Below are 14,724 nucleotides of genomic sequence, written 5' to 3'. Positions count from 1 at the left end.
GATCTGAGGAGGCTGAGGGAGCGACGGGATGGAGGTGTGTTAGGGTTTGTGTAGGCCTTTATACCATGGTGCTGCGATTTGAACCACTGGATCGACAATGGACGGTCACCGATAGTTGGGCTAGTTGGGCTATTTGAGCCTTGTTTCATTCCTAGTTTGTATAGCGCTTTTCTTTTATTTTTCATTTATTGTACCGTACCACTATGAAGTAACATCTAAAAATTGTACAAAATAATATGTCGCATGTACAAAATAATATGTATATAAAGTGTACTACCCGGTATCATCACAAAAGAAGGCGTGGGTAGTGGTCAGGTGTGGGGTTTCATTGTTCCCAAAAAAAAAGGTGTGGGGTTTTATTTTGGAGACTTCCCTTCGTCCCTTATTCCCCCCCCCATTTTTTTTGCCCCCTTTTTTCTTTTTTTCTCAGCCATCCGTTTTTCCCCTGCCGCCTCCTGTAGTTGCCACCAATTTTTTAAATCTTTTCCCTGCCACCGCTGGTAGATGCCATCATTTTTTTTTCTTTTTTCCTTACCGTCGTGGGAGGAAGCGGACTGAGATCACAAAAATGTTGAATTATGATGATATTTTCTATTACTATTGTAGTTAAGTATAATATTAAATTCACGATGATTTTTATATTCAATCTATGACGATCAGAGCTCTATCATAGAATCTGGGTCCAAAGTCTAAGCCCAAATGGGCCATTAGCATATCTGTGACATTCTCTGAAAATATCATGCAAAATCTATCACAGATTAATTGATTTCTCGTAGTGGTCGGATCATCACACCAAATCCTAATCTCATCCACCCTCCCACTGTTGCTCTGCCTCTCGTGCTTGCGCCGCCGTGGCCGGCGCGCGGGCGCCTCCGCGACCCCCGCTGTCGGCTCCTTCCGTGCGAGTGCCCCGCTGCGGATTCGTCAGGAGAGAGCAGGGGCACCGGTGGCCTCCCCGCGGCTGCACCTCGGCTTGCGCCGCTGTGACCCATCCCGTCGCCGTGGACCGTCCACCCCCACCACCGGTCGCCGGATCCAAAGATGAAGAAGCTGAAAATGTTGAAAAAAATTCCAAAAAATGTTGAAACATTTTGAAAAGAAAATGTTGATCGACATTTTAAAGAAAAATGTTGGTGCAACTGTTTTGAAAAAGGAGTAAAATGCATGGATGGCCATCGTACTTGTCGGTGTGTTTTAGTTTGGCCATCATACTTAGAAAAGTGTAAATCATTGCTATTAAGGTTAACCGACTCTATGTCACTGGCTCTCTAATGATACTATTCGGACGATGTATCTATTTGCAATTTTTTCTTTTACCCTCTCTTTTCTTATTTCTCTTGATTCCATCTATAAACGCCTGTCCACCAGCTGTCCATTAGCACATATGCATTACGTTGCCCACATTTCCTTATTATGCCGGTAAGATCGTGACTATCGTTGGCGGCGGCGGCGACCAGCAATGACGGCAAGGAAACAGCAAACCCACGCGAGGAGCAGTTTTGGAGGCAAAAATGATTGCAGCTGAAGAGAAAAAAACATTAGCAGTTGCAAAAAAAAACAAGCAGCTGCCAAAAGGGCGGCTGATGCTCATGCGAGGAAGCACGAAGCAGGCACAAGCTGCAAAGAAAGCAAAGAAAACTAATTTTCTATGTACTTGGTGTCTTAATTTAGTTGTCTTTCAAAACTTCTTTTTAACAATATTTCCATTTTGAAATGAACTTTGTGTGATATAAAATGCTACATATAGATGCTTTCAGTCAAAATTAAACTGTAATTGTTAAGTTAGCTTCAACCTGCTAAGTTAGCTTCAAGCCGCAAAATTAAAATGCTACATATAGATGCTTTTTAATAACGTGGACTGTTAGAATAAGGTCCTAGGAGGGGACAGAACAGCATTGCAGGTAAAATAACAACAATCTGATCATAAAACCCAAAAGATTTTAGCAACGCTCTGACAACCCTCCATATTCTTTGCTTGATTCATCATGCTCTTTGCTTGAATCACCATGATCTGACAACCTTTCATGAACTGCTGCTCCACATCCTCCACATTGCATTCAGTCCCCAGCATTTCAAAATGTCCATTGCCATAAGACCAGGGGGCATCGGGACTTCTTCACCTTCAGTTATCCAGTGACAACGAAAGATAATTAGGGTGCAAGAATCTTCTTGCGTCTAGGAGTATCCTCAAGCTTAACATGCTGATAGCTACTGTCCCTTTTCAGCCTTGGACTGCACCTGATCACTTTGCTTTTCAGCCTTGGACTCCGCCTGATCACTTTGCTTTTCAGGTTTGGACTGCGCCTGATCACTTTGCTTTTCAGCCTTGGACTGCGCTTGATCACTTTGCTTGATTCATTCTCTGTAATATTAACCACATTCTGCTCTGAAACACTCAGCTAAAACTAGTTCTTCATCCTTGCCCATAACCAAGAACTTCAACTTGCTCTACAGATTCAGTCAAAGGAGGAGGCACTGCAGAAATGCCCACAAGATTATCAACATCAATGTTCTGATTCAGCAGCACAGCATGAGGAAAAGGCTTATATGGCACAATGGCTTTGGAAGTTGAAGGCTGGGCTTCAGAAATACTTGCAATCCTCCTGCTCCCAGTCTCACCAAGACACCAAGTGATAAGCTTTCACAAAAGGTAGACTTATTGAGCACATTTGGCTCAAAAGCAGAATTCCAGGATCTCTTGAGACCCTTCGGCAGAGGATGCTCATACACATAAGGTGGCTTAGATGCAAAGATCACATGCTCTTGAGGAGTTTGCTCTGACTCTCCATGCACCTTACCCTTCTCACACACTTGGGCTTGTTCTGCTTCAAACGCTTCCTTAGCTTTCTTAATTAAGGACTCCAACAATATTTTTTTTTCATTCCTAACTCGATAGGCAGACCGAATCTTCTTGTAGGTTCTCAAGCTAAGGGCCATCGACAGAACACCATAATATTTACGTGCATCATCCATCAACTTTGATACCTCATCTTCTGAAAGCACCTGAAAGTAACACGATTCAGCACGTTACGTGAGATACAATCTTCCACGAAATGCAATGTGAGCAACTGAGAATACATACAAAATAGTTAGTATGATTACCTTACGAAAATCATTGTCGTCTTCTTCAGGGCCAAATATCACTATCAGAGCTGTTGCGAGCTTCAGATTGCCCCAATTCTCACAATTAATGCCAGATGTATCCTTAAGGCACAGACTAACATCGCGCAAGTAAGATGAAAATAACTTTTCGACAGCATCACACTCAAACAGGTCACCTGCTGTCTCAACGATCTGATCATTGACCTGTATACAAAGAGCAATGCTTCATAAATCATAACTAAAGAGAAATTTTAAAGGCACATTTTTCTATGAAAACTTGAATCCCAAACTTTGGTCCATGAAAAATAAAGCATTATAAGTGCACAGTACATAAGCTATCGTACAATATAACACTAAATGGTAGGGAGCTATATATATATAGCAGAAAGCATGGCAATTGAAACAACTGAACTCACCATCTCTGGTTTGACATCAAATCCATAACGTCTCAAGAACATTTTTAGTCCTTGACTCATGGGGAGGCGGTCCTCTTTTGCCACCTCTGCTTTTTCTTCAGGCACAAACTTGTGCATGAGATGTTGTATGCCCCACATTAACTCCATCACAATCTCATTGTGGACGCAGGTTATTTTCTGAAAGAAGTCAAGGCAACAATGACCATCAAAGTTGTTCAAAAATATAAACAGAAAGCAAATACTCACCAAGTCTGATTCAATTATCATTTTATATTCAGGTTTTCCAACAGCCAATTTCATCTCAGGAAGCAACCACTGCCTGATCATACCAGAAAGCTCTTCGCTAACACCAGTAGCATTAATGGCGCTGGCTTTGTCCTTAAAAGTTAGAAATTGCTTCGGAATTACAGCCTGACAAGGAAATATGGATGAGCATGTTCATGGGCACAAAGAAAAAATTAAGCAATTATCATGCATGTCTCAGCATCAGGAGAAGGGGAGGGGGGCATTCAGTAGGTTTATCTAAAACCATAAAGATATACCCTTCTCAAGTCCTAGTTTATCAAATACTTGCAGTGAAATCATAATAAGTTCACAAGTTCATGTTATTCAGAAGTAGCACCACGTCAAGGCCCTATCATCCCTACCTAGCAAGCTGATACTAGTTAGAAAATTTGTGCAAAGCAAGACACACAATTACACAAAATGGTTCCAGTGAATGTTAATTGATTATTCAGAGATTTCCTTGCACCTATGGTGACCTTACAGAAAAAGCAGCACCATTCTGCATGCTTTACAAACAGATTTATGGGGAGAAAAAATGCGTTTTACTAATGAATAATGAGATTGTGTTCGTATCCTTCCTCCAATGCAAAGATCTACTTAGAAATTCGACAAGAAGCAAGCAAGGAGATAATACTCAGAAGGGAAAGCAAGGAATGAAGGAGGCACTAACACAAGTTGTTGGCTCCGCTTTAGCAAACTCTGCCCAGATTTTCTGTATAGGAAGCGAATAATTAACAGAAAATTAGATTGATGGCATAGACCACAGGAACAAGCATTCTCATAGTTAACAAAAGACGGTAAACCAAGCGAGGAGGAACAACATACCTTCTTAGCATTAGGTAGGCGAAAGTAAAAATCTGAAAATTGCAAAACCAGTGGGCGACTCAAACAGCAGACACATAAGCTCACTACGTTTGTTCGATTCGCCAGCTGCAAACAAGATGTCAAGCAAACTTAAGCAAGAAGGATTGCCAAGAAAAAACGCAAATAGACGAATCGCCTGTTCATGAATTAAGAGTAAAACCAGCCAGCCCTGGGCACGAGGCTGAAGACCCTTTGCCTCCTCCTGATTCGCTGCCGTGGTCAAATCATAGCTAACCCACTCCACCGTAACCGCACTCGTGCCCGCATCGCACGCGGCTCGTCGGTGCGGCCACCGCCCCCTGTCCTACCGACCAAATTCTAACTCACGAAATTATAACTCCTCGCCGATGCAGAGAAAGCAGCAGCTTGTCTGGATCCGTGTAACCGGATCCAAATTGATTTCGTGAACGTGGAAATCGCCTCCCCAGATCTCTGTCTCCCCAGCGACGTGGGTGGGATGGAGAGAGGAGGATGACGGCGGGCGGGAAGCTCACCTTTACCGGAGGCTGCACGCTCCTTACGTCATCGCCCCATCGCCGGAGGAGGCTGCATGTTCAAAGGGATCTAAACCCTATTGATTTGTTGTTGGGCCGTTTTCTTTTGTTTTATTCGGCCCAGCAACATCTTTCGATCTTTTGTCTCCTCCATCCCCCATGCGGTACCCACGTGTCATACATGATGTGTGGGTGATGGGAACCGAACTGAATGTTCAGATTGATCATTGATGACAACTCCCCTTGTACTGAAATGAGCAAATGGATGCCCTGCGTGCTGATCTGGCTCCAAGAGATCGTGTTTACCTAGAAAGTAGGATATGCCTGCTGGTCCGGTGGAGGAATGCTCATCATCAGGAATAGAGAAGGTAGTGTATATAGGCCTCTGATCAATCTTACTATTACTATAGTATGAAGGCTTCTTTTGAAGCCTACAGATGAAGCCACATAGGATCCTAGATGGACAGTCTAGAAAAATAGAGAAATTCTACAAATTCTCACAAAAATAAAAAACATCTGGTCATCAATTCGACAACTCTAATCATAATAGTTATTGGATCTGTTATTTCTTCTAATAAATTACCCACCTTTGTCATTATGAAAATAGACTAAAATAACCCCCTAAATATATATTTAAACTACCCACCTCTGCCATTATAAAAAATAATCTAAAGTAACCCCTAATCTACATGTAAATTACCCGCTTATGTCATTATAAAATAATATTAAATAAATCCCTAAATTTTTATATATATTATCCAATGATAACATAATAAAAAGTTAAAATAAACCAAAAAATCTGAATCAAAATTATATTATTATAATAAAATCTTAAAGCACATCAAAATAAAATTTTATATTACTATTTCTATCGTTACTATATATTATTTATGTTATTATTTATATAAAAATACTAACCGTAATGCATGTGTCACCGTATATTCATGTATAAGAGAAGAGATAAGAATACCAATTTTTATATTGTTCATATAGCTTAAACAAAGTGTTTAATTAAATACATATCAAATATATATGAATGTGTGAAAGTGAGAGAAAAAAATGTTAGTAACTAAATCTATCATATTTATTACAATTACATAATGATAAATATATTTTTTATAATTTTGAATTAGAATATTTAATTGATTAAAGATACGGTGAGATAGATAATTATTAGATATATCTAACTAGCCCGTGCGGGAGCACGGGTTAATAGACTAGTTTAACTAACCAAGGTGGTGCTCAGCTGAACTGACACATTTTCGCACGCGACAACTACTACTTGCAGATTTAATTGCTGGATCTGTGAGCATGTGTACATATGAACTAAGGATCGAGAGCTGACAGGGTAACAGTTGTCTCATATATATGTGCGCACAACTTTTTTGTTGTGCACTGTGTATATTCAGTCAGATGGCAAGAAGAATCTTTCTTTTTTACCGAAAGATGGTCAGAAGAATTCTCAACAGTAGGTGAAACGGGTGTGGAACTCCGCTGGACACAACAAGGAAATTAAAGGTGGTGAAGGAGGAGTGATCAAGCTAATAAGCTAGCTAGGTGCTGCTTTCATTGGGATGCCAGGCCCAGGATAGGTGATCCATCAAGAGAACTAGAGTAGCCCTTGGCTACTTTGTATATTTGCTTGCAAGTTTGCTGATCCCTTTCTCTTCCAGCTTTGACGCTCCAGGGGCCCTCCAAAGGGCAATGCTGATCGTCTGATCCCGCCTATATATCCCACCGGAGACAGCAAGCAGACTGCAGACAGCAAGTCGAAAGGATCCCACCGGCCGTCAGCTTAGGTGCACTTTGTTTTAGATTTTAGACCTTCACCAGCTTTCATAATCCATCTTTCTACTAACATCCATGATTTTTTTTATTTCAAAATCTCTAGCTAAAACAAGCGGGACCTTCTATTGCACAGTAATGTGCATAGAATTTGATCAACTAACAGCACTACTTATGTTATGTGCATGCATCACTCACTACTACAAAAAAAAACGGTAAGGACGTCGAATTTTTCTCAAGAATTGGTCAAAATGTAACCTCCTCCAAAAGAATTGAACAGTGCTACTGTAGCAAAAGACCCATCCATAGAAAAGTATTCTTAGGGTGGTCACAGCCTCACCGTTGAACCGCCGCTTCCTCCCACCGCTTCCCCTTCATCTTCCAAAGGAAGCCACCGCCGCTTCCTGGTCACCGCACCGCCGTCCGGGACATGGGCCGCGCCACCGCTGCCAACGTCGACGCCTTCTAGGCTGCCGCGCTCCTGGCCGCACTCCTCGCCGTACGGTGATTCTGCACCGCCCCCAACCCCGGACCTCTCCACGCTCGTAGAATTGCACTGCCCCAACCTTGTGCCTCTCCGCCTCACGCAGATCTGCACCACCCCGACCCGCACCTCTCCGTCCCCCGCGATTTGCGCCACCCTGACCCCGCGGCTCGGCGTGGGGATGCGGTGTGGCGACGCGCGAGCACGGCAGCAGCACGTGTGCCGGCGCGGAGCAGCAACGACTCGGTGCGGCTTCTGCTGCTGATTTTTTTGGTTTTTTTTTTCAATATGTAGGGGGGCAGGTCGTGGCCCTAGAAATGGGTTTTCAGAGGGCGGTTGCATTACCCGCTCCTAAAATGTATTTATAGTAGCGAAAACTAGGAACAAATATTGTATCTGCCTCTAAAAATATGTTTTTACCTGCCACTAAAAACCGATTGTAACCTATTATGCAATCTTTTGAAGTCTCAAGTCAGAAGTTGTAAACCAGCATAGGTCCTTAAGTAACCGACAGAAAAAATCATCACCCGTAGGGGAACTTCAGTTTCCAGTAGTACGTACATTATTTGGATTCTTGAATGGGTCTGTTTGAAATGAGGCATCATGTAGATATATGGAAGTCTTTTTTGGGTGGAGATATATGTAGGAGGGAAAAGAAATTTGAATGGTTTTCACACCGAGTATCCGAAGTATAGATGATATGGGCAGTTTTCATGCGTCGATATTGCGATGGGATAGGATCATCGGTTGCTTGCAATCATGGGCTGTGAGTGACAGAAATAGCCCAGCAGGGCTGCAGTACTGACGCACATACGTGAAAGACTAGAAAGGAAATGGCGTGCATGAGCCATTCCATCATCTGAAACTGCTTGCAGAGAAAAGAAAAGGAGCGAACGACTGAACAAGTGAAGATGGTTATCGTCGTAGGCAAGAAGTTATTTAGCCAATCAACAAGATATGGAGCCGTATCATCATATAAAAGATCATTTCAGTATGTAAATCAATCAGGCCATGAATGTTCAGATTATCAGATAGCTGCAAGCTCTTGCACAAATTAACATGATGATGGGAATCTCTGAGCCTGGATTCTTAGCTTGATCCTTAATTTTGAGAACAGAAAGGCGCCGGGTTTTCTCTGCACAAACAGATTCGCTGCCACTCCAGCAACCAATGCAAATTCATGATACCTTGAATAATACAAAACATTTGTCTAGTATGAAGAACTTTCATTGGCTCAGCGCCTCTTGATGACTTGATTTGTTGATATTCCGGCCCGCTGTGGCCGCGCTGCACAATTGGCCGGCCCGCGGCCTGCCCAGTATCGAATCCCAAAAGGAAAAGTTGACCCCTGGGCTTATGCCTGGGCCGACCTGCACTTGAGAAAGCAGGCAGCAAAATACCCTTGGGCCCAAAATGTTGGCCCAGTTGTGTGAGAATTGTAATTGGGCTCACAAATTTGCTCCATTATGTTCCACGGCCCTGCAAAGTTTCTCCAGTCTTTTAGGCTTTTTACGTTTGGCCCATTAGGGGACGGTGTGAGCAGGATTTTAGATTCCGAAATCGTTTTTTTTCCTGTCAGGTGAAAACACTGGTATTTGTGTTTTTAGAGTTTCTGACAACATGCTTATAATATGCAAATTCACGCAAGAGCAGCACCCACGCTAACGTTTTGCCACTGGCCCGTCCCTGGGTCCATTGGAGTTGGAGATACCAAAAATATCTCAGCAAACACTAGTGTGTATAATCTATAATATTGTATCTCAAAATATCTCCCAAAAAGACCGTGATCAAAAATCAAAAGCTCTTTTTTTTTTGAAAACTCAAACGCTCATTTTCAAAATTATATTATATTCATAGTATACCTGTATGAGGAGCTCCCAGCCACCCATAGCCAAGAAGTAAGACGATGTAGCTATCAACCTTTGCCGAGATCTCTCTCGTGCCAACTAGCAGGCTGGTGATCTCGGTCCCGGGCGATCGGGAATACGAAGAAGTGTTTGTGGTGTGCATCCATATCCATGGTCCCTGCGTCTAGTTCTGACCTAGTACCACTAGCCTGTACGTGCGTCGTTTTCGGAGCCCATATGCGAGTGGATATGGCGTGGATTCGCTGATGGCTCATCCGATCAAAATTTAGCACCATGCCGCCCGGATCGAATTTAAGGCTCCCGATCCAGAGATAGATGGACGGCGCCGGCCGGTTTCTCACTTTCTGCGTTCCCGCGCCGCACCACTTGTCGCCGGCAAAGTTCGCCACGGGTGGGTATATGCACAGGCATACTATGTGCTTAATGTCAATTCAATACTATATATATCAATGCACAGGAATAGCTTAATTAATAATCTTATAACTACACTACGTATATGATGAATTATGATATATTACTATGCAATATTAAATATTCAAATAATGGTAAACTTTATATGACATCAGTGGCGAAACTACACCAAAACTTTAGGGGCGGGGCATATTTTAGAGAACTCCTCTCAAACCGACTCCTTGCTACAGTCGCGGGAGAAACCGGTGATGAAGTAAAAAAAGAGTGGTTTAACCAACTCCTAGGTTGTTTTCTCTTTGATTTGCGAATTAGCTCCTAATTTACATTTTGCGAAGTGATATCATTTATCAATGTATTCTGGTTTGGCCGTGGGTGCACTCGCACCCCTCCTTCCTACGTAGCTTTTCGCCACTGTATGGCATGATCCAATCCTGCCTCTAGTGATGAACGAGTCAACCTCAAACATGCAACTTAACTTTTGAGCTTCAGGATGGAGGTGAGTGAGCTTGAACGCGACAAGCAACTACTCTTTTGTTGTCTCATATATACATGCTAATATTAAAAAAAACCATGACCCTAGACTTATTTATAGGACACGTGTTAGCGGAAGCCAGCGGTTGGCATATATATGAAAATTTTCGGTACTGTTTATGACAAAGACTCTACCCTCAATCACTCTATCCGTCTAGAAGTATATGGAAATTTAGAATTTAAGACGCGAACTCCTGTAGCTTCAATTTACATATACTAACTATGAAGATTAGGCAAAGTATTTTTTTAAAAAATATGGTATTTATACCATCTCGATAGCTCAGTACTCCTACTTCCATTATTGCAGGCATGATCTATTTTGAAATGAGAAAGTCTTAAAAAATAGATTTCAATCATTGTTTTTAATACACTTTCCAACTAATGCATGTGCGCGCGCACTACCCTTACAAACGTCTACAGAGATTATCCATGCAAGTTTTGGAGATTAACAGCAAAGTCTCCGTAATCTTCTCGCTGATGACAATCTATATATTATTTTATTATTTGACCAACAAATAAAGCCTTCACGTTCGCTCTTGAGGTCTAAAAATTCACATATTAATCAAAGAAAAAAGAAAATATTAAAATCACCGACCACTGCCATTACGAAAAAAATTAGCATAAATACCCATATACATGTTTATAAATTACCCACAAGTACCATTAAAATATATTGCTACTTATAAATATAAATTTCTCCCTCATTTGCATCAAGCTACATATCGTGTATACCTATAGGATACTAGCTATACAAACAATTAACATATTTTATCACATGTATATCTTATTATATTAAAAAATCCCAAATGCACCCTCATGATTATATTATTATTAGTCAAAATAAATAAGATAATTCTAAACTTTGCACTATATTAGACTACTATCCTCCAAAGTTTTGTTGCCGACATTGCTACAAGACACTACCACACCTCACAATTAACACCACAAGCAGATCAGGAACCAAGACAATATCGATTAGGGCATGATTGATAAAGTAAGCTCATCAGGCTTGAACATGTTCGTTGCTGAAATACTGAACGGAATCTTGTGCACTGCGCTATGGAGATTTGTTGGCTTCCAAAAAGTAAGAAACTTGGATCGATTGTTCCCAAACAGAAACTAGGCCACGGAGACATGGCGCCATGCAACAGACTACAAAATTAAATATAGTAGCAACAGACGACCAAGAGGTTCATAAAAGTAGGGAAGCAAGAACAACTGAGTCAGTTGAACTGAGCAGTGAGCATCATTACTGCAAGAGCTGGCAGATAAGAAACATATTACTACCACTACAGCGAATGGTAGTAGCTAAGATCGAGAAGATTGCAGTCGTGACAGAATTAGGATTGAACGCTTGCCATGCGGCCACATCGCTGACAAAGAAAGATGTAGAGAAAAGGAGGCACCACTGCACTAGCAGTAGAGAAGCACTCTTGGTTACTGAAGCAAGTAGCATGTGATGAGAAAGATTTAAGTTTATGAATAATATTTAGATAAAAGTACAAGATATATTTAGAATATCAATACTGTAGCAGCCGGGGGCACTGTAGCTATGCGGGATTGATCCCATACTGGTTACGGAAGGGAGTGCTGGCCAACTTAAATACCAGCCCAGGGAGAGTTAATTAATTCCGGATCGATTTTTTTCGCGAAGCGAGGACGAAATCGCAAGAGAATTAATTAGCAGGTGTGGTTTACTCAACGTGTAGGCTAAATCTTAGCCGTTCTCCCGGGCCGGATCGTTACAGTGGTATCAGAGCCGACTCTCGCGGTTTCACGCCACATACGGGCAGAAGTGCGCGGGCATGAGCACGGGTGCGTGGTCGCAAATGCCACTGTCATGTGGACGGGCGCGTGTGGGCACAGATGCGCGGGCATCGAGGATGCGCCGGCACTGGACGCACGGACGTGGCACAGGGACCGTTGGCACTGGACGCACGGACGTGGTACATGGGACCGTTAGCACTAGACGTATGTGACGTGGCCAAGAGAGGAGATCCTGATATTTAGGTTGCTCTAGTACTCGAGTCCTAAGGGGGGTGATTGTAACAGCCCAGAGCTTGTTGGGCTGGGCCAATTTGGTCTGTTACTGTAGCAGCCCGGGGCACTGTAGCTATACGGGATTGACCCATACTGGTTACGGAAGGAGTGCTGCCCAACTTAAATACCAGCCTAGGGAGAGTTAGTTAATTCCGGATCGATCCTTTCGCGCGAAGCAAGGACGAAAGCGTAAGAGAATTAATTAGCAGGTGTGGTTTACTCAACGTGTAGAGTAAATCTAAGCCGTTCTCCCGGGACGGGTCGTTACAGTATCTGTAGCTGACCAAGTTGATTGATAGATCTACATCCATCACGTACCCGGCTGTCTCGCCCGAGAGTCGATTTTCACGGACACCTTTCCAGTTTGAATTTTAAGATCCATTGATGCCGTTGTTTCTGTCCAAGTAAATGGGGGCACACGCAGAGTTGTTGGCTGTTACGCAGCAGACACAGCACACCTGCCCACTCAAGACCCGGCGCGTGTTTAAACGCCAAGACGGCCACGCTCGCGCTGCCCTGCCCTCTCGTCTCCCGTGCTTCCGGTGTGGTACGGTTCTGATCAGTGGCCTCTCCGTTAATCATCGGTTCTCTGCAGTGCAGCTGTCATGATTACATCATACGTACATGACACTACTACAGAATCGCTATTTTATCCCGGTTGGTAACTACTTTTTGTCCCGGTTTTTCAACCGGGACTATCCATCCGGGACAAATGTGAATGTCTTTTTTGTCCCGGCAGCTATTCAACCGGGACAAATGTCTTTTTTCACAAACAAAAAAAAATCGGATAGCTAGCTCCCGCTTCCGCGTTTGCAAGCCGGTTCTCCAAATCAAAAAATTTATCCAAAACTGTAATTTCAAAATCAAGATCTAAGCAATCTCAGAATCAAGATCTAAAATTCATAACACATCACGCATCAGTACTTCATACAACACATAACACACAAGTAATATGCTTATCTCACACACAAGAAAACACAAGATCTAAAATTATTGATTCACATCACAAAGATTCACAAACAAAGAAAATCAACAACAGAGCCCGCGGTTCGTCGCCGTCCTTGCTCTCGCCGGCCCACGGCGGCAGGAGTCCCCGCCCCCTGCGCTTGGCCACGCGCTGCGGCAGCGGCTCGTCAAGCCCCAGCCCGCGCCGGTCTGGGCGGCTGCTGCTGCCGGTCTGGTCGTCTCTTGGCGGCCTACGGCTGCTGGCCGGTCCAAGGCTGCTGCTGCCGGTCTGGACGACTGCTGCTGGCCTGCACCCGTCCAAGGCGGCGCGCCCGCCGGCCTGCACCCGTCCGCGCCATCCCCATCGGCCTGCAGCGGCGGCAGCTCGCCGTCCTGCATGCGCGGCGGCCTGCGCCCGCGCGGCGGCTGGCCGGCCCCCGCCCGCGCCCGTGCGGCGGCTCGCCAGGCCCTGCCCGCGCCGGGGAGGGGCGCATCGAAGGGAGCTAGGAGTGGGAGGGGTGAGTGCGGGAGGGGAGGAAATTAGTTCACTGGGAGAAGATGCCGAGGGAAGAAGAAAGAGATAAGGGATGGAGAGAGAGGAGCGGTGAAAATAAATAAACGGATGTCAATCGAAGTCAGTCCGTGAAGAGGCTTTTGTCCCGGTTGGAGACACCAACCGGGACAAAAAGGGGGCTTTTTGTCCCGGTTGGTGTCTCCAACCGGGACAAAAGGCCCGCGTAGCCTTTTGTCCCGGTTGTATCCACCAACCGGGATAAAAGGCCTCTCTTTTGTCTCGGTTGGTGTCACCAACCGGGACAAAAGACCTCTGTCCTCTCGCTAGTCCGGCTAGCCGTTGGACCCGGGATAAAAGCCACCTATTGTCCCGGGCCCAAAGATTGCCGGGACAAATGGCCTGGAACAAAAGCCTGTTTTGTAGTAGTGTGAGTAAGCTTATTGAGGAAATGGCAGAGGTGTGAGCATGCAAATAATCTAGGGTGTCTCGGAAATTTATGATTTACTACTTCAAATTCAAATTGATACTCCCTCCGTTCTAAACTGCACGTCATGCATCTCTGAAGAAGATGAAGATCAGAGGATGATGAAGCATATTGATTACATGCGCTGCATCTGCAATCTATATGGGGGTGAAGAAGGCCCTACTCGCCACCCCACCTGCTGGCCAGCATCGATGGGGTCGTTTTCATCCTCCTAGCTTGGAAACTGGATACACTGAATCAGGTCCACTCTGTTGCAATGATTGCCACCAGCTAGGAATATACGATGCAAGTCGTAGCTGCTTTGGCCCTCCATCACTTGGCTGCCATAATCCACGCCTTGAAAATAATAATTTAAAAAACAAGTGCAGGATATGTCCATTACCTCTTGTCACAATTCAACTTCAAAATGAATAATGCGATATACATTTACTCGAGGAGAAAATAAATAGTTCTATTTATGGATGATAGGGACGACACATTTTGCATTTTTTTAAAAAAATA

At 43.8% G+C, this 14,724-nt stretch overlaps 1 protein-coding gene across 1 annotated transcript; it reads right to left on the bottom strand.

Annotated features, from left to right (window-relative positions):
* Positions 1–1,833: 1,833 nt before the first annotated feature.
* LOC120663988 lies at positions 1,834–5,194 on the bottom strand. The gene is made up of 7 exons (XM_039942945.1): positions 5,162–5,194; positions 4,629–4,733; positions 4,474–4,515; positions 3,765–3,929; positions 3,519–3,695; positions 3,103–3,306; positions 1,834–3,003 (listed from the first exon to the last, which is right to left on the bottom strand). Exons 4-7 carry the CDS (start codon positions 3,843–3,845, stop codon positions 2,518–2,520), a joined length of 948 nt encoding a protein of 315 aa, XP_039798879.1. The 5' UTR covers positions 3,846–3,929; positions 4,474–4,515; positions 4,629–4,733; positions 5,162–5,194; the 3' UTR covers positions 1,834–2,517.
* Between the last annotated feature and the right edge of the window lie 9,530 nt (positions 5,195–14,724).

Source organism: Panicum virgatum, chromosome 3N, assembly GCF_016808335.1.
Source record: "Panicum virgatum strain AP13 chromosome 3N, P.virgatum_v5, whole genome shotgun sequence".
Lineage (NCBI taxonomy): Eukaryota > Viridiplantae > Streptophyta > Magnoliopsida > Poales > Poaceae > Panicum > Panicum virgatum.
This window is presented reverse-complemented; position numbering and strand designations above follow the sequence as displayed.